At 42.2% G+C, this 27,885-nt stretch overlaps 1 protein-coding gene across 2 annotated transcripts; it reads left to right on the top strand.

Annotated features, from left to right (window-relative positions):
* The first annotated feature begins 366 nt into the window (after positions 1 to 366).
* On the top strand, positions 367 to 27,838 carry fbxo25 (F-box protein 25). 2 transcript variants are annotated; one of them, NM_001139897.1, is given in 11 exon segments: positions 429 to 479; positions 885 to 1,019; positions 13,437 to 13,540; positions 13,734 to 13,769; positions 13,771 to 13,783; positions 13,982 to 14,072; positions 14,253 to 14,346; positions 15,116 to 15,300; positions 17,398 to 17,580; positions 17,865 to 18,008; positions 27,054 to 27,835. In NM_001139897.1, coding segments are annotated over 10 exon segments (1,068 nt in total). In that variant the 5' UTR covers positions 429 to 479; positions 885 to 891; the 3' UTR covers positions 27,144 to 27,835.
* The last annotated feature ends 47 nt before the right edge of the window (positions 27,839 to 27,885 follow it).

The following is a 27,885-nucleotide window of genomic DNA, read 5'->3' as shown; positions in this document are numbered from 1 at the left end:
ATTTAAAATTGTTTTATTGTCAATGTACTTTTTTAAAACCAAAATGTCAGATCGAACCTTATAGTCCCAAAGTCACGATTTGTAACTGGGATATCATGTCAGAGCTAAATAGCCTATAGTGGTATCAAAATATTAAATGTCTTAGAGCGAAGTCAACCCATACCGTTCAGTTTAGCAAGTTCGGCATTATATCCCTTCCCCATATCCAAACCAATACACTCCGGTAACATGTGCGAGGTTTCTATCACGTGTAGAAAAATGTCTTAGCAAAACACAGTAGATAAAAAAGCTAATGATTGACAACAGTGACAGCCAATCAGCGATATAATTCCGGGTAGCAACAAGATAAAGAAAGTCAACACGTCCAATCACAGAAAGGCAGGAGGCGTGTCACATTCCACTGTACGATATGTTTACTTCCGTCAATATTTCCAGAGGAAAGCTGCGTTTCTCAATACAACAACCTAATCACTCTCTAAGTAAGTTTGGTTTGATTGTTTTATTGGGAATATATATGTTTAACTAAGAAACACAAAAATCCTCTGTCTCTATAGTCTGTTCATCGTTTTCCGGATAATCAGTTTGCGAGCTAGCTGTCATTTGCGCTACATTTTCTAACTCGGCTCAACCAGAGAACTGTGCTTGACAGATATCTGCAGTAGTAGTCAGTATTTAACAATGACTTTATCTTTATTGTACATTCGACAGTGTTGACAACTGATGTTGATTTTGTTTTACTAGAAGTCGCTAGCTACAAAATGTAATCTCTCCTCACAGCGATTTATTTTCATCGTGGCAATACAACAATACACACACAGGTACTGTAACTAACTAGCAGCTAGCTAGCTACACAAACAGAAAATATCTCCTTGCACACTCCCCAGGTGAAGGATGCCTTTCTTGGGCCAGGACTGGAGGTCGCCAGGATGGAGCTGGATCAAGACCGAGGATGGCTGGAAGAGGATCGAGTTCTATGGAAATGAATTGAGGGACAACAACAACGGAATAGACTTGGAAGAGTAAGTGCCGTTTACGTACGTGTCCTCATCGCTCTTAATAATTCACCTATTGGTATATACATACATACAGTACCAGTCAAAATTTTGGACACACGAACTCATTCAAGGGTTTTTCTTTATTTTGACTATGTTCTACATTGTAGAATACTAGTGAAGACATCAAAACTATGAAATAACACATGGAGTCATGTAGTAACCGAAAAAGTGTTAAACAAATCAAATTATATTTTAGATTCTTCAAAGTAGCCTTTCTTTGCCTTGATAACAGCTTTGCACGCTCTTGGCATTCTCTCAACCAGCAACACCTGGAATGCTTTTCCAACAGTCTTGAAGGAGTTCCCATATATGCTGAGCACCTGTTTCCTGCTTTTTCTTCACTCTGCGGTCCAACTCATCCAAAACCATTTCAATTGGGTTGAAGTCGGGTGATTGTGGAGGCCTGTTCATCTGATGCAGTGCTTTGATGCAGCACCCCTGATGCAGGGCTCTAGCATCTCAGTGCTAGAGGTGTCACTACAGACCCTGGTTCGATTCCAGGCTGTATCACAACCGGCCGTGATTGGGAGTCCAACAGGGTGGTGCAAAATTGGCCCTGCGTCGTTACTGTTTGGCCGGAGTAGGCCGTTATTGTAAATAATAATTTGTTCTACAAATTAACTTTTAACAAGGCACACATGCTAATTGGAATGCATTCCAGGGAACTCCTTCAAGACTGTTGGAAACGCAATCCAGGTGAAGCTGTTTGAGAGAATGCCAAGAGTGTGGAAAGTTGTCATAAAGGCAAAGGGTGGCTACTTTGAAGAATCTCAAATATAAAATATATTTTGATTTGTTTAACACTTTCCTTTTTTTTGGTTACTACATGATTCCATATGTGTTATTTCATAGTTTTGATGTCTTTGATATTATTCTACAATGTAGAAAATCGTCCAAATGAAGAAGAACCCTTGAATGAGTAGGTGTCCAAACTTTTGACTGGTACTGTGTATATATACTACTCTGCCTGTTTCTCATGAGTTGCTGTATGCTTGAGTTGATTTGTAGAACACACAAGGTATGCCACCTTTAAAAAAATAAATTAAAAAAATGCATAATAACGTTCATACAATCATACACATGTCAGTAATATAATTTTTGGCTCCATTGCAGATGAGAACTATACAATGAATCAACTGATGCTCACATGCTTGAAATGATCCCCATTAAAAGCCCTGTGTCATGTAAATATCATCACACAAATAAAAAATCCTCAAAATAATAGATTGAGCTTTTTCACACTGTGGTCATATTTACATGACATGCTGCACCATCTATGATATTGTCTTGTATTAGCTGTTATGTACAGTCAGGCAGCACCTGGTAGCCTTTCTGTATGAACAATCTACCATTGTCACTCCCCACACTCTATTTCACCATTTGGATATTTTTTTTCCATTGAAAAACAGGGTTTTGAGCAGAGATATAGTCTGCCATTTATAACTGATCTAATGGCTTTCCTCACTGAAACGTGTGCAGTGGTGGGAAAAGTAGCAAAGTGTCATACATGTACTTGAGTAAAAGTAAAGATACCTTTGTAAAATAAAATGATTCAAGTGAAAGTCACCCAGTAAAATGTTACTTGAGTAAAAGTATTTGGTTTTAAATATAGTTAAGTTTCAAAAGTAAATGTAATCGCTAAAATATACTTAAGTATCAAAGATGAGTATATATCATTACAAATTCCTTATATTAAGCAACCCATTCGGCACAATTGTCTTTTATTATTTTTTTTACATTTAAGGATAGCCAGGGGTACACTTCAACACTCAGACAATTTACCAATGAAGCATTTGTGTTTAGTGAGTCTACCAGATCATAGGCAGTAGGGATGACCATGGATGTTCTCTTGATAAGTGTGTGAATTATATAATGTTCCTGTCCTGCTAAGCATTCAAAATGTAAGGAGTACTTTTTGGTGTTAGGGAAAATGTAAGGAGTAAAACGTTCATTATTTTCTTTAGGTGTGTAGTGGAGTAAAAGTTGTACAAAATATGAATAGTAAGTACAAATACCCCAAAAAACTACTTAAGTCCTTTGAACGTGTGCGCGTGCGTGGTAAGGAAATGGGGATGCCTAGTCAGCTGTAGAACTGAGTGCATTCAGCTGAAATGTGTCTTCTGCAGCAACATTAGAGTTGGAAACTTTCCAGTAAATTTCAGAAATTTTCCTGGAAATTTTCCATGGGAAGTTAAGCCCTGGAATTTTGCTTAAATTCATCAAAAGTTAGCTTATAACAGTTAACCTTTTTTGTGGGATACGCATAAGGCAATTCTAGGTCTTGTGGCATATTTTGGTTAAACTATCCTCAATTCAATGGAATTGCAACCCTCTACATGCACAGTGCATTCTTCCATCACATGTGCAGTGCACTCTTCCATCATATGTACAGTGCATTCTTCCATCACATGTACAGTGCATTCTTCCATCACATGTACAGTGCACTCATCCATCACATGTACAGTGTACTCTTCCATCATATGTACAGCTGATTCTCAGGATCTTGCACACTAATGAGATGCTATTGAGTCCACAATATTACACTGCCTGAGCCAAGGACTACATGCTTTCTGGTAAGTTTTGATTACAATACTGGGTGGGGTGAATATATTTTATTTGACATACATGATTTTTTGTTAACTGGTAAATAGCACAGCACAGTATGTTTTAAATCATTTTTAACTTGTTAACAATTTCTGCTAGTTAGTTTTTGGTACCATATGGGTTTTAGCTTGTATGAGCCTGCTAACCGAGTGTAAATTCACCTGTTTCCATACATGTTTCATTTAAAAAAAATGTATCTTACAAAGGAGTTGATTTAATCTAACTGCTAAACTATTTATCTGTACATGGAGTTGTATTTAAAAAAAAAATATTTAACTCATTTTTTCCCGAATCTTTACAGGAAAATGCCACGGGCACCATCTGATGTGTGGAGACATTTCAATGCAGCTAATGTAGAAGGAAAAGCTGTGCACATTTGCATAAACTGTGCCAAATCAAATGTGAAGAATGCAACAAAGATGCAGAATCATCTGGCCGTGTGCATAAATTTCCCTCAGCGCTCACAACAAGCAACCTCTGACAAAAGTCCCTCTACTTCTATTGGAGGTGAAAATTATGACTCAGACACCTTATCGATAGAAACAGCTCATGGTCCTCCTGGAATCAGAAGTTTTTTTGACTCAATGGAGGAACGTAGTCAGAGAAATGCTGATGAATGTCTTGTTCGAGCTGAGTATGCAACTGGTTCATATCTGATGCTCACAGGCAATGTGTATTGGAAGAGATTTCTGAATGTTCTTTGCACAGAATACACCCCTCCACCCAGACATGCTTTATCTACTCATTTGCTTGATGCAGAGTTCAGTGTTCAAGTGAAGGTCAAGCAAGTCATAGAGAAAGTAGACTGTATTGCAATCATCTCTGATGGGTGGTCGAATGTTCATGGGCAAAGAATAATTAACTACATCTCCACCCCTCAACCAGTATTCTACAAGGGACAACAGACACACCAATCTCTCCATTGCAGATGAGCTGAAGGCAGTCATCAATGACCTTGGACCACAGAATGTATTTGCACTGGTGACAGACAATGCTGCGAACATGAAGGCTGCTTGGTCTAAAGTGGAGGAGTCCTACCCTCACATCACACCCATTGGCTGTGCTGCTCATGCATTGAATCTGCTCCTCAAGAACATAATGGCACTGAAAACAGTGGGTACCCAACCATTTCCTTGGCTCTCTTGTAGAGTGTATGTGGAGGGTCATCAAGTTGTAGCAGCAATCTACCTCACCAAGCAAAGTGAGAAGAATAAGAGCACCACATTGAAGCTGCCCAGCAACACCCGTTGGGGTGGTGTTGTCATCATGTTTGACAGTCTCCTGGAGGGGAAGGAGTCTCCAAAAAATGGCCATATCACAGTCTGCCGATATGGACAGCCCCATCAAGAGGATCCTCCTGGGTGATGTATTTTGGGAGAGTGGTCAGCAGCCTGAAACCTATAGCCGTAGCCATAGCACGGATTGAGGGAGACAATGCCATCCTGTCTGATGTTAAGACTCTGCTTGCAGATGTAAGAGAAGAAATCTGTACTGCCCTACCCACTTCACTGTTGCTCCAAGCAGAGGAAACTGCAGTTCTGAAATAAACCAAAAATCATGAAGACTTCTGCCTGAAGCCCATACACACCGCAGCGTACATGTTGGACCCCAAGTATGCTGGCAAGAGCAGAGTTCAGCGATCAACAAGGCCGTTGGTGTCATCACTACAATGTTTTGCCACCTTGGCCTGGATGAGGGCAAGGTTCTTGGCAGTCTGGCGAGGTACACTTCCAAGCAAGGGCTTTGGGATGGAGATGCAATATGGCAGTCTTGCAAACATATCTCATCAGCCACCTGGTGGAAGGGACTTTGTGGGTCTGAGGCTCTTTCCCCCGTTGCCTCCATCCTCCAAATCCCACCAACATCAGCCGCCTCAGAGCGCAACTGGTCCTTGTTTCGGAACACACACACCAAAGCACGCAACAGGCTGACCAATACAAGGGTTGAAAAATTGGTGGCCATCCGGGAAAATGTTTGGCTTTTTGAGCCTGACAACGAGCCATCCTCAAGGTTGGAAAGTGACAGTGAAGATGAGGCCTCCGATTCTGATGTTCAAGAGGTGGACATTGAGGAGGTCCAGGGAGAAGACATGGAAGACAACCGAAGCTTTAGTTTCTCCACTATCATTTTACAGATGTATGTTGATAACGTTTTTGGTAGATGCGATGGATCATTGGGATCATTCAATATTCCCTTTCTTTTGTTGTTCAGTGAAATCCTCCCATGTGAAGAGTCAACTCATTTAATTGAAGTTGAATTCGTAACTAAATTGTTTTTGAAAAATTTCTATTGGAAGGATTTAATCATTTGCAATCATGTCTACTTATGATAAGGTAAAAGGTTTATGTTTCTGTCTCCATATGATATGGTAAATATATCCAATGCAAAAAACATCTACATTTAAATGGTATTAATATTAATTTCCACCTCCTGAATATTCCCCAAAATGTGCAACCTTAATCAACATCCACAGTGCCCGGGGAAGAGTGGGTTATCTGCCTTACAGATTTTTACCTCGTCAGCTTGGGGATTCGGTCTAGCAACCTTTCTGTTACTGGCCTAACGCTCTAACCACCTGCCCAGTTAGTCTTTCACTGTGTGTTGTTAAACTCTAATTACATATTTGTTTGACCCAAGGTATAGAGGGTCATGGATCCATGATCTAATTTTTAACATTTTTTTTATTTATTTAACCTATATTTAACTAGGCAAGTCAGTTAAGAACAAATTCTTATTTACAATGACAGCCTACCCCGGACAAACCCGGACGACGCTGGGCCAATTGTGCACCGCACTATGGGACTCCCAATCACAGCCGGTTGTGATACAGCCTGGAATTGAACCAGGGTCTGTAGTGACGCCTCTAGCACTGAGATGCAGTGCCTTAGACCACTGCACCAGTCAGGAGCCCATTCATGACAGAAGTCACAGAACAGAACCTAGGAAAGACTGCTCTCTTCTTTCCGATCAGCTGATGCTTTTATTTAATGGTCTACTGTTCATTTAGAATGTCTTTTAATGGCTCCCGGGACATGGAATATTATAAAATGAAACACAGCTGAATAATTAATAATTAGAATGTTCTTGTTTTTTTTTTATAGCTTTTATTTATACATTCAACCCCTATTCTCTTTGATCTCCTTGCTGAAGGGAATAAGGGATTATTTTGACTAAAGTCTTTGAAGCTTATATTTCATTATTGAATGTCAGTAATTTATTTGCAAATCATTATCAAAGTTTATTGGTCGCGTACACATAATTGCAGATGTTATCACAGGTGCAGAAAAATGCGTGAGTTTCTAGCTCCAACAGTGCAGTAATACCAAGCAATACCTTGACATATCCCTATGGGTTATATGGCTGTTATACCTTATTGTATTTCTGTTTTATTTTTAGTTTATCAATTTAGTTCAGTTTCCCAGAACATTTTTCAGTGAGACTGAAATAGAACTCATGAAAATGTATGGTGGATATTGCACTCTGTCATGGTTCTCTGTCATAGTTGCTGTGCTGGAGTCTTTCCCAGCAGGCTTTGCTCAAGGCTTTGACTCTGGTGATAAGGATCACGGGACATGACCCTCTCCTTGGCCACCTGTACTTATGCACCAGCTGTTACTCCTTTACTGGTGAAACCTCACAATGTTCACATTGATGCATACCTTTATGCTCAGGATAAACAGAGAAAGGGAATTGGTGGTAGTAGGTTTTTCTTGTAGCCTATCTGTATGGAATCACATGATATAACAAATGCATCCCAGTTAGTGTTGAGATCAGTTGGACTGAGAGAGTAACTTTGTCAGTGACCCTATGAGGAAGTGTTCATGTTCTCAGCCCATGAAACAGGAAACATCAGTCGGAAGTGCTGTTTTAGATTATAAAAGAGGCACAGTAAACTCGTGAAATACTGTCAAGAGATTACGGTAAGTCACGGTAGAACGGATCCAGTTAGAAATCATCAAATGTATTTATATAGCCCTTCTTACATCAGCTGATATCTCAAAGTGCTGTACAGAAACCCAGCCTAAAACCCCAAACAGCAAGCAATGCAGGTGTAGAAGCACGGTGGCTAGGAAAAACTCCCTAGAAAGGCCAAAACCTAGGAAGAAACCTAGAGAGGAACCAGGCTATGAGGGGTGGCCAGTCCTCTTCTGGCTGTGCCGGGTGGAGATTATAACAGAACATGGCCAAGATGTTCAAATGTTCATAAATGGCCAGCATGGTCAAATAATAATAATCACAGTTGTAGAGGGTGTAACAAGTCAGCACCTCAAGAGTAAATGTCAGTTGGCTTTTCATAGCCGATCATTGAGAGTATCTCTACCGCTCCTGCTGTCTCTAGAGAGTTGAAAACAGCAGGTCTGGGACAGGTAACACGTCCGGTGAACAGGTCAGGGTTCCATAGCCGCAGGCAGAACAGTTGAAACTGGAGCAGCAGCACGACCAGGTGGACTGGGGACAGCAAGGAGTCATCATGTCAGGTAGTCCTGAGGCATGGTCCTAGGGCTCAGGTCCTCCGAGAGAGAAAGAGAGAATTAGAGAGAGCATACTTAAATTCACACAGGACACCGGATAAGACAGGAGAAATACTCCAGATATAACAGACTGAACCTAGCCCCCCGACAAGTAAACTACTGCAGCATAAATACTGGAGGCTGAGACAGGAGGGGTCAGGAGACACTGTGGCCCCATCCGACGATACCCCCAGACAGGGCCAAACAGGAAGGATATAACCCCACCCACTTTGCCAAAGCACAGCCCCCACACCACTAGAGGGATATCTTCAACCACCAACTTACCATCCTGAGACAAGGCCGAGTATAGCCCACAAAGATCTCCGCCATGGCACAACCCAACGGGGGGCGCCAACCCAGACAGGAAGACCACGTCAGTGACTCAACCCACTCAAGTGACGCACCCCTCCTAGGGACAGTATGGAAGAACACCAATAAGCCAGTGACTCAGCCCCTGTAATAGGGTTAGAGGCAGAGAATCCCAGTGGAGAGAGGGGAACCGGCCAGGCAGAGACAGCAAGGGCGGTTCATTGCTCCAGAGCCTTTCCGTTCACCTTCACACTCCTGGGCCAGACTACACTCAATCATAGGACCCACTGAAGAGATAAGTCTTCAGTCAAGACTTAAAGGTTGAGACCGAGTCATAAAAATGGAGCTCTATAGGAGAAAGCCCTGCCTCCAGCTGTTTGCTTAGAAATTCTAGGGACAATTAGGAGGCCTGCGTCTTGTGACCGTAGCGTACGTGTAGGTATGTACGGCAGGACCAAATCGGAAAGATGGGTAGGAGCAAGCCCATGTAATGCTTTGTAGGTTAGCAGTAAAACCTTGAAATCAGCCCTTGCATTAACAGGAAGCCAGTGTATGGAGGCTAACACTGGAGTAATATGATCACATTTTTTGGTTCTAGTCAGGATTCTAGCAGCCGTATTTAGCACTAACTGAAGTTTATTTAGTGCTTTATCCAGGTAGCCGGAAAGTAGAGCATTGCAGTAGTCCAACCTAGAAGTAACAAATGCATGGATTAATTTTTCTGCATCATTTGTGGACAGAAAGTTTCTGATTTTTGCAATGTTACGTAGATGGAAAAAAGCTGCCCTTGAAACAGTCTTGATATGTTCTTCAAAAGAGAGATCAGGGTCCAGAGTAACGCCGAGGTCCTTCAGTTTTATTTGAGACGACTATACAACCATCAAGATTAATTGTCAGATTTAACAGAAGATCTCTTTGTTTCTTGGGACCTAGAACTAGCATCTCTGTTTTGTCCGAGTTTAAAAGTAGAAAGTTTGCATCCATCCACTTCCTTATGTCTGAAACACAGGCTTCTAGCGAGGGCAATTTTGGGGCTTCACCATGTTTCATTGAAATGTACAGCTGTGTGTCATCCGCATAGCAGTGAAATTTAACATTATGTTTTCGAATGACATCCCCAAGAGGTAAAATATATAGTGAAAACAATAGTGGTCCTAAAACGGAACCTTGAGGAACACTGAAATTTACAGTTGATTTGTCAGAGGACAAACCATTCACAGAGACAAACTGATATCTTTCCGACAGATAAGATCTAAACCAGGCCAGAACTTGTCCGTGTAGACCAATTTTGGTTTCCAATCTCTCCAAAAGAATGTGGTGATCGATGGTATCAAAAGCACAAGCCATAACCTGTTCTTATTTTCATACTAAGAGAGACCTCATTCAGGAAGTGATTTCCATTCCATGGTTAGCACCTGTCATCACCAGGGCATCATGGCAAGGCAATTTAATGATGGGGTTGTTGAAGCAAGACTCAGAGTAAAGTGAGTAGGTCACCTAATAAAACAGATCCAGCTGGTGAAGATGTGCCGTAGGATGACGGTAAACTGAGCGAGTAGGAAAGATCTGTGTGTGTGTTATCATCAGTGTGGGTTAAGGACAGAGTGTTTTTAAACAGATGTGTCTGGTTCCTGTTTCTCCCACAGCCTGTCAGACAATAAGTGTGAGTACTGATAATAGTTGTTTGTGACTGATTGTCTGAGGGAACTGACTCCATACCCCCTAGCCGCAGAAGGATACCCAAACGTGTCTAGTTTCTCTCAGTTTCCGTCCCCAGCTATGCAACCTGTGGAGAATTGTATTGTGAAATAGACATGACTGGCAGATTCATAAGTCAGTAGGGGAGAGTGGGGTATTTGGAGCCGTTTAAAAAAATATATATATACATTTTTTACATTCATCTTCACTACGTCAAGAGAAATATAGTTTTCGTTCTAACAAAGATATCTACATATATTTCAGGATGTTGTGGATCCCTGGAAATAATCCGCATTAATGTAAACAGCTTGTCCAAAAAAAGTGGTCTCATCTCTTGGCACAACTTATACTGGGTGTGGGGTAGCCTAAATTGAGTATAGGGACAGTGTAAGTTGAGGTAAAAAAAAATCCACATCTACACATTTCTGTACTGAATGAAATATTAACACCCTCTATCTCACATCTGTTCTGACATGTGGTTCAATTTTAACATTCACTAGCGAACCTATTGAATAAAGTTGCCTGGAATTTTTCTACCCTCCTCTCTCTGTCAGGTTTTGTGGCTGATTCATATTTATGGATTGCTATAATTGGGTGCATGGGTTTGACCCTGCATCATATTGCCATATAAAGAGATGTAGAAGGATGTACTATGCAGGGAGTTATTGTGTTCATCAAATCAGCATGGCGTTTTATGTTATAGCAGTGGCTACAAACAAGTTATTTTTGTCTGTCTCTTTCTCTTGTCTGTTAAAGTAGTGTTTTGGGCGGTCTTTGACTTCTCTCAGCAGGAGTGCTGGCTTGTTATCTGCAGGAAACATGTTCTGTTGTGGACTGTGGTGGTAGTGAATGATGAGGCTTTTAGACCAGGGGTTTTCCCATTCAGAGCTAGCTCTATCTAACGCCTGTGGTGCTCCAGTCTGGTGCTCCAGTCTAGACAAACAAAACCGATTTGGAAAAATAATAATCTTCTATTTTGACTGAGGTACTGGATGGCCAACTCTAGATTTGGCAGAGTATTAAATCTCATTGTTATGATTTGCTACATGTTTTTTAATGTGGTGATGCAGTCGCTATTTATCTCAGATGGTTATAATAGTATAGGCTAGTCGCTGAGTACCTTTTTTTTATGATGTCATCAAATCTAGAGTTGGCCATCCAGTACCTCACAGTACAACAGTTGACAATAAACATCCTACAAATACCTCACAGAAAAACAGACAATGACATTGCACCACACAATAACCGATGACATAATTTCCTCTCAGTGACTATCCTCCAAAAAACATCCCGGCTCAAAGGCCAATAACATCATACAGTAGTACCCCCCCCCCATCGTAGCCATTGACTGCTAAACAAACACTCCCACAGACAGACAGACATCATTATGACTGCTATTGTACTGATCCAAGTCCAACACAGTAGTTCAGCTCTCTCTCAGCCATTGATCTGGTATTTAGCTGATGCCATGTAAAAGGTAAACATCGACTGTCAAAGACCTACATTGACTGTACAGAGTATATTTCGAGTAGTTTGAGAGCCACATTGCTCTGTTCCTCTTGTCTGAGGGTTTTTGTTTTTCCTTCTCTGTCCAGGCATGCTGCAGTGAGAATCCTTTGTAAAATGTTAGGTTATTGCATTCCTGACCTCTAATTCCCTGTTACTGATTGGTGTGTGTGTGTGCACGTTCGTGCGTGCATGCATTAAGCAGTGGGACCATTGCATAAAACGGCCTGAATTAGCCTCCAGCCTAGATAAGCTGCATGTGTCACACGCAAAAAACTTTGATCCACACCAATGCATTGCTTCATCTCCAGCCCCCTACCTGTGGTCAGTCTGTGTGGATCTGAGACAGGCTGGAGGGAGAGTCTCAGAGCTCTGCTCCCGAGATGGTCACGTGATAAGACTGAGCACATGGATTACTAATGCATGGAGAACATCAGTGGACCACTCACTTTGATCTAGCAGCCAGTCCTCATTAAACCTGCTGATTGTCTGTGTAGAGAGAGAACGCCACACCCATAGAGATCAGAGCAAGGTAATGGTCAATGATGTTCCAGATGCACTATGTTCAGATAACAGTAGCAACAACATAAAACCATGTCGGAGCAACAACATGGACTAGGGGTTAAAGAGGTAGTTCACCCAAATTTAATCTGGGAAATAGTTTTTACAGTCTTTAAAATATATTTCAAAAACCTGACTGATATAGCCAATACATTTCCCTGTGTTACAGGTATGCTGTTGGACTGAGGATGAAAGCCTGTTGCCAGATATTTTAAATGTAATGAAGTCCACTGAAAGTAATGAAAGCTCTGCTGATACAAAGAGGGCAAACCAATCTCTGTCAAGGGCAAGAACAGAAGTTTTATTTATTTAACCTATTTATTTTCAGTTCATTCCTTTGGCCTTCGTGGCAGTGCAGGAAGATTATCATATGGTCTGAGTTGGGCTAAAAAGTGCATTCATAATTTGTGTTTTAGTATACTGGAGCCCTCAGAGATACTGGCCTCGAGTCATACTTTCACAAACCTGTTTGAAGATGTAATCTGAAATTTGTCAGAGTACTGAAACGTCCCCTAAGGATGGCCCCAACACAAGTATCACTATGAATTGTAGCCATGAACGCAAAACAAGACATACTCTGCATCTCCACCCTACAGGCAGCCGTGTAGCCACGGGTGCACACGGAACATAGACCTAAACAGGACTGTAGGAAGTTGATAGTTGCGATATAATCTGGGTTTTGAGATTAGCTGCCTATGATAGGAAGTTGATTTGCTGCTAGATATCTTATGCTTGCCTCAATTATACAATGACAGTGATACAACCTCATGGATACAAGCTGCTATCTCTGACCTATTGGCATACAGCCATATACACACCCTGGCATTAATGCAAATCAGAGATTTTCGGAAATCTGAAGTTAGTGTTTGTCCCAAAGTGGTTTCCGAGATAGAGATTAGCAGATCTTGTCCAGCATTAGAGCTGATGTTATGGTCAGAAAATAGTCCCTGACCTTCTCCATGAGTCTTTCTGAGAAACAAGAGGTCAGCCAGGTCAGGTCAGGGCTGTGCCAGTCTTAATCACCTCAGAGGGGTAGTCAGGCAGTCATCTGGGCATGGCCAGGCTGTGTGCTTCTGCAGCGTGGACAGCCACTTAGTTTGTTACATAAATACACTGACGTCCACCATGCCACCGCTCATAAACAATGCTATTAACTCACTCCTTTCATGTCTACCTTGTCTTTCTGAAACAGACTCTGCGATGAAAACAAAGAGAATCTGTTTACTGGAAATGTGTGCGAGGTAGTCGCCAAAAAGAGGAAAAAAGACTTCTACAACAACAACACCAAATCACAGTGTGAGTAGCACTGACCACATCCATTTTATTCCCATTAAAGGTCTTTGGGGGGAAAAGGCCAACCACAAGAGCTGTTAGGAATGCTAGCCAACTAATATGAGGTTTGGCAACCGTGGTTTAACAAAACAGTTCTGATAAATAGCAAAGTAAATCTCTCTCTCTCTTTGACTCTTTATTTTCTCTCTTTTCCCAGTTGTTTACCAGGAGAAGTGGATCTATGTTCAGAAGGAGAGCACAAGAGAGGTGAGGAAAGTTTAGGTCAACTGCACCATATAACTGTGTGACCCAAGACCTGGAATGTGGATACACTGTTTATGCAAAATTTAATGGACAGTAAATAATACTGAGAATGTCCACTAGATTTTATTTATTGCCCATTCTACTCTTTACCATACATGGTATGTGTTTTGGTAATTAAGTTTGTGTGTTATTACCTTAGAGACATGGATACTGCACACTAGGGGAAGCCTTCAACCGTCTAGATTTTTCCAGTGCCACTCAGGACATCCAGAGATTTACCTATGTGGCAAAAGTAAGCTGCTGGCTAACTATCTGAATTATAAGCATGATTTAACTTGATCACTAAAACTGCGTGTATCAATTCTACTGGATATGTGTTGATACTAGTCCTTGGTTTGTGTCCTGTCCTCTCACTCTTTTACTTCTCTCTCTCTCACCCCCTCTCTCTCTCTCTCTCTCTCCCTCTGTGCAGCTCCTCCAGCTCATAGCCAGGTCTCAGCTGCCGTCCCTAAGTGGAGCAGCTCAGAAGAACTACTTCAACGTGCTGGAGAAGATTGTACGGAAGGGTGAGAGAGACAGAGAGGGATATGTCCTCATCATGCTGTACCTCCCTGGTCTGTACTCAATGGCCTGTCAGAATAACACCGTGTAACCACAGCACATTGCCTAATGGCACAGCCCCTGGTTTTAGCTCTGAGCCATACTTACATTAGTGTTGGCACTGCTCCCTGGTTGGAGAAGTGAAATGCAGCCTCATGCTTTCTCTGAGAACACACGTCTCTCTGTCCTCAATTCTATGCCCTCAAACTGACAGTCTAATACTGGGTTTCTTGGTATTGTTTGGTCTCATCAGTGTGGTAGTAGAACCGGTCCCACTGCTGCTGTGTCAGTGATTGTCCCGCCACTAAACCACACAGCTGTAGTGCCCCATCATTACTGAGCTGCTGTTGCCGGGCGGATCAAAGGAGCCATCAGATCTAAGCTTTATGTCACACAACCACACGCCTCAGGAAGGAAAACATGAATTAGCTGCAGTATATAAAGACCTATTTTGCTTTGGCTTCATGCATGCCTTGAGAGTACAGTATGTTCTTCAAATGGTGGTTTTGCTTTGGGACTAATGGCAAAATGCCTCAACTTTTGATAAAGATTTTAAAGGTTTATTTTTATTTTTTTAAATTTTATTATTGAATTTTTGACTATGTTTCTTCCATTACAAAAAACATAACATTTATCTCTCGAGAGACCTGGTATGAACGACAGTGAATGTTGACGTAGTTATATGGTGGGTTTTTTTACACTGTTTTAATGTCTTTGTTCTTTCTTTGTGTCCAGTTCTGGAGGACCATCATAACCCTCGCCTTATCAAGGAGCTGCTGCAGGACCTGAGCTCCACCCTGTGCATCCTGACCCGGGGCATGGGCAAGTCTGTCCTGGTGGGCAACATCAACATCTGGGTCTGCAGGCTGGAGACCATCCTCAACTGGCAGCAGCAGCTCAACAACCTGCAGATACCCAAGGTAGAGTATGGGGGGGTGGGTCCTTTTTAAACAGATGATTATGGACCTAAAAGCCCTCACACCTAATAGTTCAGCCATGGCTCTATAAGGGAAGGCTTCTACTGACCTGGGTACAGTCCCCACACGCTTCAAGATGGCCACCATTGTTCCTGTACCCAAGAAGGCAAATGTAACTGAACTAAATGACTCGCCCCGTAGCACTCACCTCTGTCATTATAAAGTGCTTTGAGAGACTAGTCAAGGATCATATCACCTCTACCTTACCTTCCACCCTAGACCCACTTCAATTTGCTTACCGCCCCAATAGATCCACAGACGATGCAATCGCCATCACTCTGCACACTGCCCTATCCCATCTAGACAAGAGGAATACCTATGTAGGAATGCTGTTTATTGACTATAGCTCAGCATTCAACACCATAGTACCCTCCAAGCTCATCATTAAGCTTGGTGCCTTGGGTCTGAACCCCGCCCTGTGCAACTGGGTCCTGGACTTCCTGACGGGCCGCCCCCAGGTGGTGAAGGTAGGAAACATCACCTCCACTCCGCTGATCCTCAATACTGGGGCCCCACAAGGGTGCGTGCTCAGCCCCCTCCTGTACTCCCTGTTCACCCATGACTGCGGTGCCAAGCACGCATCCAACTCGATCATCAAGTTTGCAGACGACACAACAGTAGTGGGCTTGATTACCAACGATGATGAGACAGGCTACAGGGAGGAGGTGAAGGCCCTGGGAGTGTGGTGCCTGGAAAACAACCTCTCACTCAACGTCAACAAAACAAAGGAGATGATCGGGTGGTGCGGTCTGGCCAACGCATCACCGGGGCCAAACTACGCGCCCTCCAGGACTCCTACAGCACCCAATGTCACAGGAAGGCCAAAAAGATCATCAAGGACATCAACCACCCGAGCCACTGCCTGTTCACACCGTTATCATCCAGAAGGCGAGGTCAGTACAGGTGTATCAAAGCTGGGACCGGGAGACTGAAACAGCTCCTATCTCAAGGCCATCAGACTGTTAAACAGCCATCACTAGCACATTAGAGACTGCTGCCTATAGACATAGACTAGGAATCACTGGCCACTTTAAGGAATGGAACACTAGTCACTTTGATAATGTTTACATATCTTGCATTACTCATCTCATATGTATATATTGTATTCTATACTATTCTATGGTATCTCATTCACTTAATAATGTTTACATATCTTGCATTACCCATCTCATATGTATATATTGTATTCTATACTATTCTATGGTATCTCATTCACTTAATAATGTTTACATATCTTGCATTACCCATCTCATATGTATATATTGTATTCTATACTATTCTATGGTATCTCATTCACTTAATAATGTTTACATATCTTGCATTACCCATCTCATGTGTATATACTGTTTTCTATACTATTCTACTGTATCTTAGTCCGTTCCGCATTGAAATTGCTCGTCCATATGTATATAGTCTTAATTCATTCCTACTTAGATTTGTGTGTATTGGGTATATGTTGTGTAATTTGTTAGATATTACTTGTTATATATTACTGCACTGTCGGAGCTAGAAGCAGAAGCATTACGCTACACCTGCAATAACATCTGCTAATTACGTGTATGTGACCAATAACATCTGCTAATTACGTGTATGTGACCAATAACATCTGCTAATTACGTGTATGTGACCAATAACATCTGCTAATTACGTGTATGTGACCAATAAGATTTGATATGATTTGGCACGGTGACAGTGTTCAGTCATCGGGTCCTCTCAGTGTTGTATTGTGTAGTGGAATGCTGCAGCCCCAGCCAGCCTGGGATAACCTTAACTAGGTGTCAATCTGGTTCTGCTTTAGCCAACTCTTGTGTTGATGTTTGGCTGAATCCGAATCAGACTGGCTAGGCTTCAGAGATAGACTGGTTCATTTTCTGTCTCATTATCAAGGTGGTTAATGTGTTTGCTTTGTAAAAAGTTGTAACTTCTGTACTTAGACATGTGTGCCGTCTGTTTAGTTTCAAGAGACAAGAGAAATTGACCTGGTAGTTATGTGACAGTCTTGCCATAGTTTCAACATATACATATCGCCCCCCCCCCCAGCAACTGTCCAATGGGATGACGCTGCGTGACCTGCCGCTAGACATGCAGAACAACATCCTGTACAAGTTCTCCGACGCCTGTGACATCATCAACCTGGGACAGGCCACGCCCACTCTTCACATGCTCAGTGAGGACCGGCGCCTGTGGAAGAAGCTGTGCCAGTTTCACTTTGCAGAGAAACAGGTAGAAGTCACTGGGTATCTAAACATGGCATTCAATGTAATCAGTGTCACAAACTGCTTGAATACAGGGTCATGTTCAGTGAGTAGTACACAGTGACCACCAGAGTGCAGTGTTGTCACATTTACTATAAGGGAGGCATTCTACATAAGGTCTATGGAGTTGAACATGAAATGGTGGTCATTTAGAAAATAACTCTGGAATTACCCTTCAGAGTTACCTTAGCATCTCTTTCTTTCCCCCTGGTGTCAATCGTGTTTTCTCGTCGTGTGTGTGTGTGTGTGTAGTTCTGCAGGCATCTGATCTTGTCAGAGAGGGGCCATGTGGACTGGAAGGTCATGTACTTCACCCTACAGAAATACTACCCCAAGAGAGAGCAGTACGGAGACACACTGCACTTCTGCAGACACTGTAGCATCCTCTTCTGGAAGGTAAGAACAAGAAGACACACTAGACAACATGACAGCATCTCAAATGGCACCCTATTCCCTACAGTGCCATTTCGGACGCGTTATATGGGTTCCATAGCTGCATGTCAGGGGGGACTCCCATAATACATATGCCTATTTTTAGGTTGATATTAATAATAGATTTATTAAGCATTTTTCCAAGTTCGTAATGTGCTTATTAGCAAGAAAGAAAAGTAAACCTAAAATGTTAAATAAAGTGGAGAGTGAGTTTTTGAGTCCTAGCCAGGAGAAATCTTTGTATGTGATGTCATGGTGACCTTTGGCTGTGTTTATGGAGTTTGGGGTCAGCTCAGGACTGTGATTTGCCCATTAATAGACGGTAGCGCATTTGCGTCGGTTCACAAATGTTTCTGCCGTAAGAAGGAAATGCCCCGACTATCTGTGTTAATATGCCTCACTTGTGATACGGTTTTGGAAACATTTGGAACTTGACTTTCATATCAGCGAGAAATTATTTTTCAAATCCAAAAGATTCACTTACTGTATGCTGTTTTAGCACAGTTGCACATGACTGTGTTGTGAATAATGCATGCATGCTCACAATGGAAATGTGAGCGCAAGGTGGGAGGATGTCGTACGTCAGCTGGAGGATGTTATTGTGCTAAAACTGCGTACAGTAAGTATCTTTAGTATTTGAAAGATTCTTTCTCGCTGATATGAATGTAAAGTTCCAAAAGTTTCCAAAACTGTATCGCCAGCAAGGATTATTCATGTGTCTGGGTCTTTCTATGAACAATGTGTGACATTGGGATCAACATTTCAAAATCGTATGAAACAAAAATCAAAAGGATTTTCATGTAGTTTCATGTGTTCTTCGAGGAATAAAAGTGAATATATGCAAATTGGCCCATAACTCCACCTATACAACAACATATCAATCAATCAAATGTATTTATAAAGCCCTTTTTACATCAGCAGATGTCACAAAGTGCTATACAGAAACCCAGCCTAAAACCACAAACTGCAAGCAGTGCAGATGTAGAAGCACGGTGGCTAGGAAAAACTCCCTAGAAAGACAGGAACTTTGGAAGAAACCTAGAGAGGAACCAGGCTCTGAGGGGTGGCCAGTCCTCTTCTGGCTGGGCCGGGTGGAGATTATAAGAGTACATGGCCATTTAAGGCCAGATTGTTCTTCAAGATGTTCAAACGTTCATAGATGACCAGCAGGGTCAAATAATAATCAGTGGTTGTAGAGGGTGCAACAGGTCAGCACCTCCAAGAGTAAATGTCAGTTGGCTTTTCATAGCCGAGCATTCAGAGGTCAAGACAGCCGGTCCAGGACAAGGCAGCACGTCCGGTGAACAGCTCAGTGTTCCTTAGCCGCAGGCAGAACAGTTGAAACTGGAGCAGCAGTATGACCAGGTGGACTGGGGACAGCCAGGAGTCATCAGGCCAGGTAGTCCTGAGGCATGATCCTGGTGCTCCGGTCTCTCCTGGAGGAGAGAGAGAGCAAGAGAGAATTAGAGGGCGCATACTTAAATTCACACAGGACACCAGATGTGCCCGGAGAATTACACCAGATATAACAGACTGACCCTGGCCCCCCCAGAACGTGGACTATTGCAGTATAGATACTGGAGACAGAGACTGGTGGGTCGTGGGACACTGTGGCCCTGTCCGACGATACCCCCGGACAGGACCAACCAGGCAGGATATAACCCCACCCACTTTCCAGAAGCACAGCCCCCACACCACTAGGGGGATATCAACAGACCGCCAACTTACTACCCTGAGACAAGGCTGAGTATAGTCCACGAAGATCTCCTCCACACCACTAGAGGGCCCCCTACCTCCTGTCTCACCATCTCTTTGCCTTTTGCTCTATCCTCCCATCTTTCACAGCAGATCTGTCTTCCAGATCAACTTCATCACTTGTGTTGTCTAGACCCCTCCTACCTCCCGTCTCTGCTCTTCATCTCTGCTGTATGCCTCCTTTATTCCCCCTTTCACAACAGATCTGTCTGAGGGGGCATTCTGGGCAGGCAATAACAAATCTCTTCCGGCTCTGTTTTTAACAGGGGGTTGGCGTCTCCCCCTCACCTTCCCACTCCACAGCCCACATGAATCACATTAGTTCTCAATGGATGTGCCCTGCCTGATGCCTGAAAGGTGCTGGATGGCAGGTCAGAGCACAGGTGATGGCACACAGCTATGGCTAGCCTATCAGCCACTAGAGCACATTCGGTGGTTTTGGGGTGTCTGACAAGTAGCGATTTTTCTTTCTCACTTGATGTCAAAGTGCTCAGTTGGTAGAGCATGGTGTTTGCAACGCCAGGGTTGTGGGTTCGATTCCCACGGGGGGCCAGCACAGAAAAAAAAATGTATGAAATGTATGCATTCACTACTGTAAGTCGCTCTGGATAAGAGCGTCTGCTAAATGACTAAAATAAAAAATAAAAAATAAAAAAAATATCAACAGACCACCAACTTACTACCCTGAGACAAGGCTGAGTATAGTCCACAAAGATCTCCTCCACACCACTAGAGGGATATCAACAGACCACCAACTTACTACCCTGAGACAAGGCTGAGAATAGTCCACGAAGATCTCCTCCACCGCACGAGCCTGAGGGGGCAGAAACCCGGACAGAAAGATCACGTCAGTGACTCAACCCACTCAAGTGACGCACCCCTCCTAGGGACGGCATGGAAGAGCACCAGTAAGCCAGTGACTCAGCCCCTGTAATAGGGTCCGAGGCAGAGAATCCCAGTGGAGAGAGGGGAGCCGGCCAGGCAGAGACGGCAAGTGCCTTTCCGTTCACCTTCACACTCCTGGGCCAGACTACACTCAATCATAGGACCTACTGAAGAGATGAGTCTTCAGTAATGACTTGAAGGTTGAGACCGAGTCTGCGTCTCTCACATGGATAGGCAGACCATTCCATAAAAATGGAGCTCTACATCCTTTAAGCAGGGTTCTTACACCTATTAGCGAGTCAAATTCAAGGACTTTCAGAGACATTTTCAAGAACTTAATGGTACTTTTTTAAAGAACCTCAATGTTATACAATTGTTTAATGTGTATATAACTGTACATATAGGTCCTAATATAACCCCCCCACGCACACAATAAAAAGTGTCCCAAAAAAGTAGGCCATTACTACTTTAATAATAATTATTTCTTTGAGTTTTTGGGCCTTGCCAATGCATTGATATTGAAAGTATTTTTACCTAACAGAATGTGAGAATGTGGACATTTCCTGACTAAATAGATCGGATGCATGCATGGAGATTTGTATGTGCCAGATGTAGGCACATGTAATAAAGTCATGAATAGCGGTAGCATTAATCTCACCATCGCTGTTTTTGTCATGAGTAAGTGACCGAAAACCAGGTCTCTTTTACAGTGTAGTAATTTAGTAGACTCTTATCCAGAACGACTTACAGGAGCAATTTGATTTGATTTTAATTGCAGAATTTTCACCTAGTCAGCTCTGGGATTGAAACCTGCAACCTTTCGGTAACTGGTCCAATGCTCTTAACTGCTAGGCTACCTGCTGCCCTTTTTCTTTTCTTCTTTCTTTTTCTGGAAGAATTTATATAGAAAGACTAGTTGAATCCAACATTAGATGTTGTCGTCCTAATAAAAGTAAAAACATTTAGGCACTCACTACTGTAAGTCACTCAGGATAAAAGTGTCTGCTAAATGACTAAAATGTAAGTAATAATCATGGGTAGTTACAAGGGAGCAGGAGAACTTATAAATTGGCTACAATAATTCCAATACCTTTTCAAGCACAAAATTGAGGATATATAAAAAAATAAATCCAAGGTAGGCCTATTCCAGTACTTGAATTTATGAGCAACAAATTCAAGTTCAAGTAGGCTACTTCAAGCCCCTTGTATTGTTTTTAAAATTGCAGTTCTAACATGGAAAACAAAATGTATTTGACATGTTATTTCATTACCAGATCTTAATATGATCTGGTAATGAAATAACATGTCAAATACAATATTGTGAATAAGTCCAGTAGGTTATGTAATTTGTTGTCATTATATCCAGAATAATTAATAGGAATACCGTTGGTGTTGCGCAATAGTCTATTCTACACAATTGCACACAGTAGACTCTGTCTCTAAGCCCAGGAACAAAAATATATGAAAACACGAACTCATTGCCTTTTTGCTTTCTCTGTTAAATCTAACGAGACCCTGCTGAAAATCAAGCAGACAATGATAGATGGTAAACATCAATTCGCTAGGGATATTAGATCCAACTGTCTTCACCGGTGTAACCAATGAGATGCCAAAATATTCTTCATTCCTTGCAAACACCTTTTTTTACAGCACTTGGGCTATTGTTGCATCGCATGCGCCATCACAGCTGTTTGTCACTTGACTGTTATTCGGAAAATTCCTTCCTGGATCAGTAGATGTGTGAAAATATCACAGCGTAACTAATCAGCTGGATGGACACCAAATGAGCATCTAACAAGTAGTATGCATAATTATTGCAGAAGCACATTAATGATCGTATCGATTTTAAGTATAAAGGTAAGGTGGCTCTTTTTGTTAGAAGCATTTGATTTTGAAATGCATACATCATTTTCGATTTGTGTGCCCATAAACTGTTTTCACCCCTTAACATGAGACACTAAATGTTACGTACTTTCACATTTCTGAGATCTCTACAAAAAACTGTCTGACAGCTAGGTCCAGGATCCTTACAGGGTTCAAGTACAATGTCTAATTTAACTGATTTAATGATTAACATATGATATAACGACAGCTTACACTGCCATAAATGCAAGGAGAGAAGTAAGTTGTCACACGATTTTGGACAAATCCGTCAAGACGCCAACCATGATTAAGGGTTAAACATAGGTTGGCTATATAGCTATGACCCCCCCCCCCCATATCTTAATGTAATGACATGAGAGAAAAAACATATCCTCACTGGTACCCTAGTTTATAGAAAGACCCTTCTAAGCGTTAAAACGGAGCGTCGGGATTGTAGTCCACATGGAGCCAACTGTGGTCCATATACATTCACCTTAGAACCCTAGGGATGGCTGTATGCCCCCATTGGGTTCTCAAGAGCTGGACAGGGATGTACTGTGAGGAAAATGTACAGCCAAAACAATCTTTATCAGTAATGTGTAGTCACAACCACCCCCAAATAGAATAGTCTCTCTGTGTATTGAGACTTTTGTTTATGCACTTTTTAAATAAATACATTCTCAACTTATGCTATTAGAAGTGATTCATCATTTGGGTGGAGAAAACCAGCCTCTTTTCCAGAACCAACAAACTGCTTAACTGCCCCTCTCCTTTTTGCTAGCAGCATATAACTCTAGCACATTCCTCTCACCTCAGCCCTTAGTAATTTTCATGATTTGTTTTTTTTATTCATTTTTTTAAAGTCATTCGAAAGCCAGATGTTTTAGGCTAAATTATAGTGAAGCAAGTCAATTCTGGTCTTCATATATACTGAACAAAAATATAAACGCAACATGTAAAGTGTTTGTCCCATGATTCATGAGCTGAAATAAAAGGTCCCAGTAATGTTCCATATGCACAAAATATTATTTCTCTCAAATTATGTGCACAAATTTGTTTATCCCTGTTAGTGAGCATTTTTCCATTGCCAAGATAATCCATCCACCTGACAGGTGTGGCATATCAAGAAGCTGATTTAAACAGCATGGTCATTACACAGGTGCACCTTGTGCTGGGGGGAAATAAAATGCCACTCTAAAATGTGCACAGGGAGTGTGCAATTGGGATGCTGACTGCAGGAATGTCCACCAGAGCTATTGCCAGGGAATTGTATGTTAATGTATCTACCATAAGCTGCCTCCAATGTCGTTTTAGAGATTTTGGCAGTATGTCCAACTGGCCCCACAACCGAAGACCACATGTAACCATGCCAGCCCAGGACCTCCACATCCGGCTTCTTCACCTGCGGGATCATCTGAGATGTGGGGGTGCTGAGGAGTGTTTCTGTCTGTGATAAAGCACTTGTTTGGGGAAAAACTCAATTCTGATTGGCGAGGCCTGGCTCCCAAATGGGTGGGCCTATGCTCTCCCAGGCCCATCCATGGCTGTGCCCCTGCCCATTCATGTGAAATCCATAGATTTCACATTAATTTATTTAAATGTATTTCCTTATATGAACTGTAACTCAGTAAAATCATTGTTTCATGTTGCGTTTATTTTTGTTCTGTATATTTTATTAGTAAATCTAGCTCTTTTTGCCCTTCGTGATTCAACTCGACCATTTAAATTGTGATGTAGAGCCACCTTGAGAAAGTTGCTCTAGTCACCTCAAGGGAGGGGAGGGGTTTGGTATGAGGTCCTAATCCAGGCACTTGTCATCTCCCGTCTGGATTACTGCAACTCGCTGTTGGCTGGGCTCCCTGCCTGTGCCATTAAACCCCTACAACTCATCCAGAACGCCGCAGCCCGTCTGGTGTTCAACCTTCCCAAGTTCTCTCACGTCACCCCGCTCCTCCACTCTCTCCACTGGCTTCCAGTTGAAGCTCGCATCCGCTACAAGACCATGGTGATTGCCTACGGAGCTGTGAAGGGAACGGCACCTCCATACCTTCAGGCTCTGATCAGGCCCTACACCCAAACAAGGGCACTGCGTTCATCCACCACTGGCCTGCTGGCCCCCCTACCTCTGCGGAAGCACAGTTCCCGCTCAGCCCAGTCAAAACTGTTCGCTGCTCTGGCACCCCAATGGTGGAACAAGCTCCCTCACGACGCCAGGACAGCGGAGTCAATCACCACCTTCCGGAGACACCTGAAACCCCACCTCTTTAAGGAATACCTAGGATAGGATAAAGTAATCCTTCTACCCCCCCCTTAAAAGATTTAGATGCACTATTGTAAAGTGGTTGTTCCACTGGATATCATAAGGTGAATGCACCAATTTGTAAGTCGCTCTGGATAAGAGCGTCCGCTAAATGACTTAAATGTAATGTAATGTATGAAACACACCCCCTTCTAGATGTGCTGGGTGGTACCAACTCAAGGCTCACTATAAAAGTAGGTGAACACGTGCCATATTTTGCAATGGTCTTGGTAAGTGGAGTGTGACAATATATTTTGCATGATGCTTCCATGACTACTGATGGTACACAAAATTCAAAAGGCAGTAATGCACATTTCCGCAGATGACCAAATTCAATGTTTTTAGACTGGTCATCTTGCACATGTGTGATTTTACAAAGAAAGCCTACAGGTTTTTCTATGAGGATTATACGTTTATATTCATAGCTCCATCCATCGCAACAAAAAATAGATGCCAATGATGGTGATGTCAACTTGCATTTTTTTCCCAACTGCTATGACTGATTGGTGGCACGGTCTGCGAAGACACTTGGCTCATAGTTTAATGGTTGGGTGTTCTAATCACACAGGGCAGATATCCTTTATTTACAATATTCGTCCCATACCCATGCATTTTTTCATTCTGAAAAGTGAAAGCATCCCTGTGAGAGGGGTTGCCCTTGTAGTAGTTGTAGGTTTTTATACAGTACCCAAGACCAATCTGAGTTAATTTGACAATTGGAAAAAGAGCTACTGTGTAAATACTGCAATGCGGGTTGGATTGAATTGAATCCCTAATTTTCATTTTCAAGGTGATTGCACTTTTCTTCCCAAAACAATACCGCACTAAATGTAAGTCCACATTTCAAATATTGTTTTTGCGACCCATGAGGGATTTTAATTTACACCGCAAGTGGCAATAGATGTCAGGAACTCTGTGCCTTACCACTGAGATAAATATCCAGAGATATTTGTTCACGGTGCACATCATTTTCTTATCAGAGTGTGCCAGTGGATTGGTAAGTATGCATTAGTGAGAAAATGTGGGGATCAGGTACAACTATGTTTACCTACCCACCCAGAACTTCTCACCTGAATGCATTTTTTTTATTTGAAGGGGTGGGAAAATGCTGACATTGGGGTTGAGTTACCCTTTTAAAAACCTTCTCAGTTGAACCCAGAACATGAATAATTTAAGTTTTCTACACTATAAATGGACTATTCCCTGGGGATCTACAGGTTTAGAATGTTGGTTGGGCTTTAGTTGGCTTTAGTTTGCTAACGTTAATGCTTATGACTGTGCTAATCCTGAACCTAAGGAGGAAACTAATCTGTGAAACCAGACAAATTATTCACATGCGGCTCAAAGATCAATGAATGAACTGACTAACCCTCATTGACAGAATTTACCTATTTTCTTTATAAGAAACCGACCACCCATTGCATTCAAAAGCATGGGTTATATAGCAAGGTTGTTAATGACTATTATGAATATTTGTTTCACCTTTATAGCCCCACTTATGATTCTCATAAATAGAAGGACTGGTCACACCATTGCTATTAAGACTCAAATGTGTGAGCAGACTGAGCACATATGAGTACATCACCTTGCCAGCTCCTGTCACCACTAACTAGTGGTATGATGCAGTGCTAAACTAAACAACCTGAGTATTGTTCTGGGCTCCTCCTGCAAGTACTGTAACTCTCCTAAATTTAGAGCAAAGTGCCTTCTATTTCCCCTCTCTCCTCTGGCATCGTAGATTGACCCCTCTTTCCTCTCAGTGCCAACCAAGGCTTTGTTAGAACCAGACAGCCTCCCATCCTTCTGTTTCTAATCTTTTAACCTTTCTGCATCCCTCTCCATCCCTCTCTTGTTCCTTACTTCCTGCCTCTCTTCCTGACTCCCCCTGTACTTGTCCCTGACCCCTAAAGGACTGCCACCTGGCCTTATTATTCAAGGTACTTTCCTTCCCATCATGTCTGACTCTCTGGCCACCATTTTGTTTTCTGTTGTCCTGGTGATGAATTATGTTTTAGACTCGGCTTGTTGTCACTCGTCTTCTGGTTTGTTATGCATTTTTGCTTTTGAAAATGACTAAGGTTGTGAATTTATTTAATTTGAGAAAATGTTGACTGTGTTTTAGGCACTGTTGTCCTGTCTGACATGGAACTCGTATGAATGTGTGATGCTACAGTATAGTAACAACGGCTCTCCCTCCTGTCTCCTAGGACTCTGGACATCCTTGTACAGCCAATGATCCTGACAACTGCCTCGTGCCTGTTTCACCTCAGCACTTCATAGACCTCTTCAAATTCTAGACCTCCTTTTGATACTCCAGACCAGGAGAGGGGCGACTTTTAACCCCTCCTCGCCTTGCCTGTCCTCACCGTGTATAGTGTGTGTGTATAAAACAAAGGGCTCAGAGGAAGAAGACGTGTTTTGTTGTTTCATATTTTTCTGCATATTTTTGACTCAACAGAGAGAAAAAGAAGAGATGATATTACGTTTTTGAGTGTGAGGCATGGATGGCATTAAAGAGAACTGCAGTGCTCATTATTGACACCTTGTTGGGAAATAACAACTGATTATTCCATGTGATGGCTTGGTGGCCATTTTAGGCCAGTTTGCCATTTTTTTTGTTTTTTTGTTTCCTTGGTAACATAATGTATGTCCAATGTAGTTGTAGGTCTCTGTTTATGTACAGTATATCTCCTGTGTATTTTCGCCCTGCATATTTGAGGTGTCAACACTAAAAATAAATGTACATGTTTGCTGTAACAATTACTTTTTACGATACACCTTTTGTCAGAAGAACTTTCAAGTAGACAGTAAAAAAATGAAATGTAAACATGACTTTATGGGGGGGGTTTGTAATATTGCTTTAACATTCCAACTGATATGTAACTTATAGTTGGCTACTCTTGTTGGTATTATCATTCATTTCCTGGGATAGAAGCGATCTAATTATAAAAAATATTAAAGGCGTTCATGGCTGTGGTTGCTATGGGAATCATCTGACCTTTTTCCTTTTAAAATCCACTATAATATGACATAGACCCT

Source organism: Salmo salar, chromosome ssa06, assembly GCF_905237065.1.
Source record: "Salmo salar chromosome ssa06, Ssal_v3.1, whole genome shotgun sequence".
NCBI classification, from domain to species: domain Eukaryota; kingdom Metazoa; phylum Chordata; class Actinopteri; order Salmoniformes; family Salmonidae; genus Salmo; species Salmo salar.
This window is presented reverse-complemented; position numbering and strand designations above follow the sequence as displayed.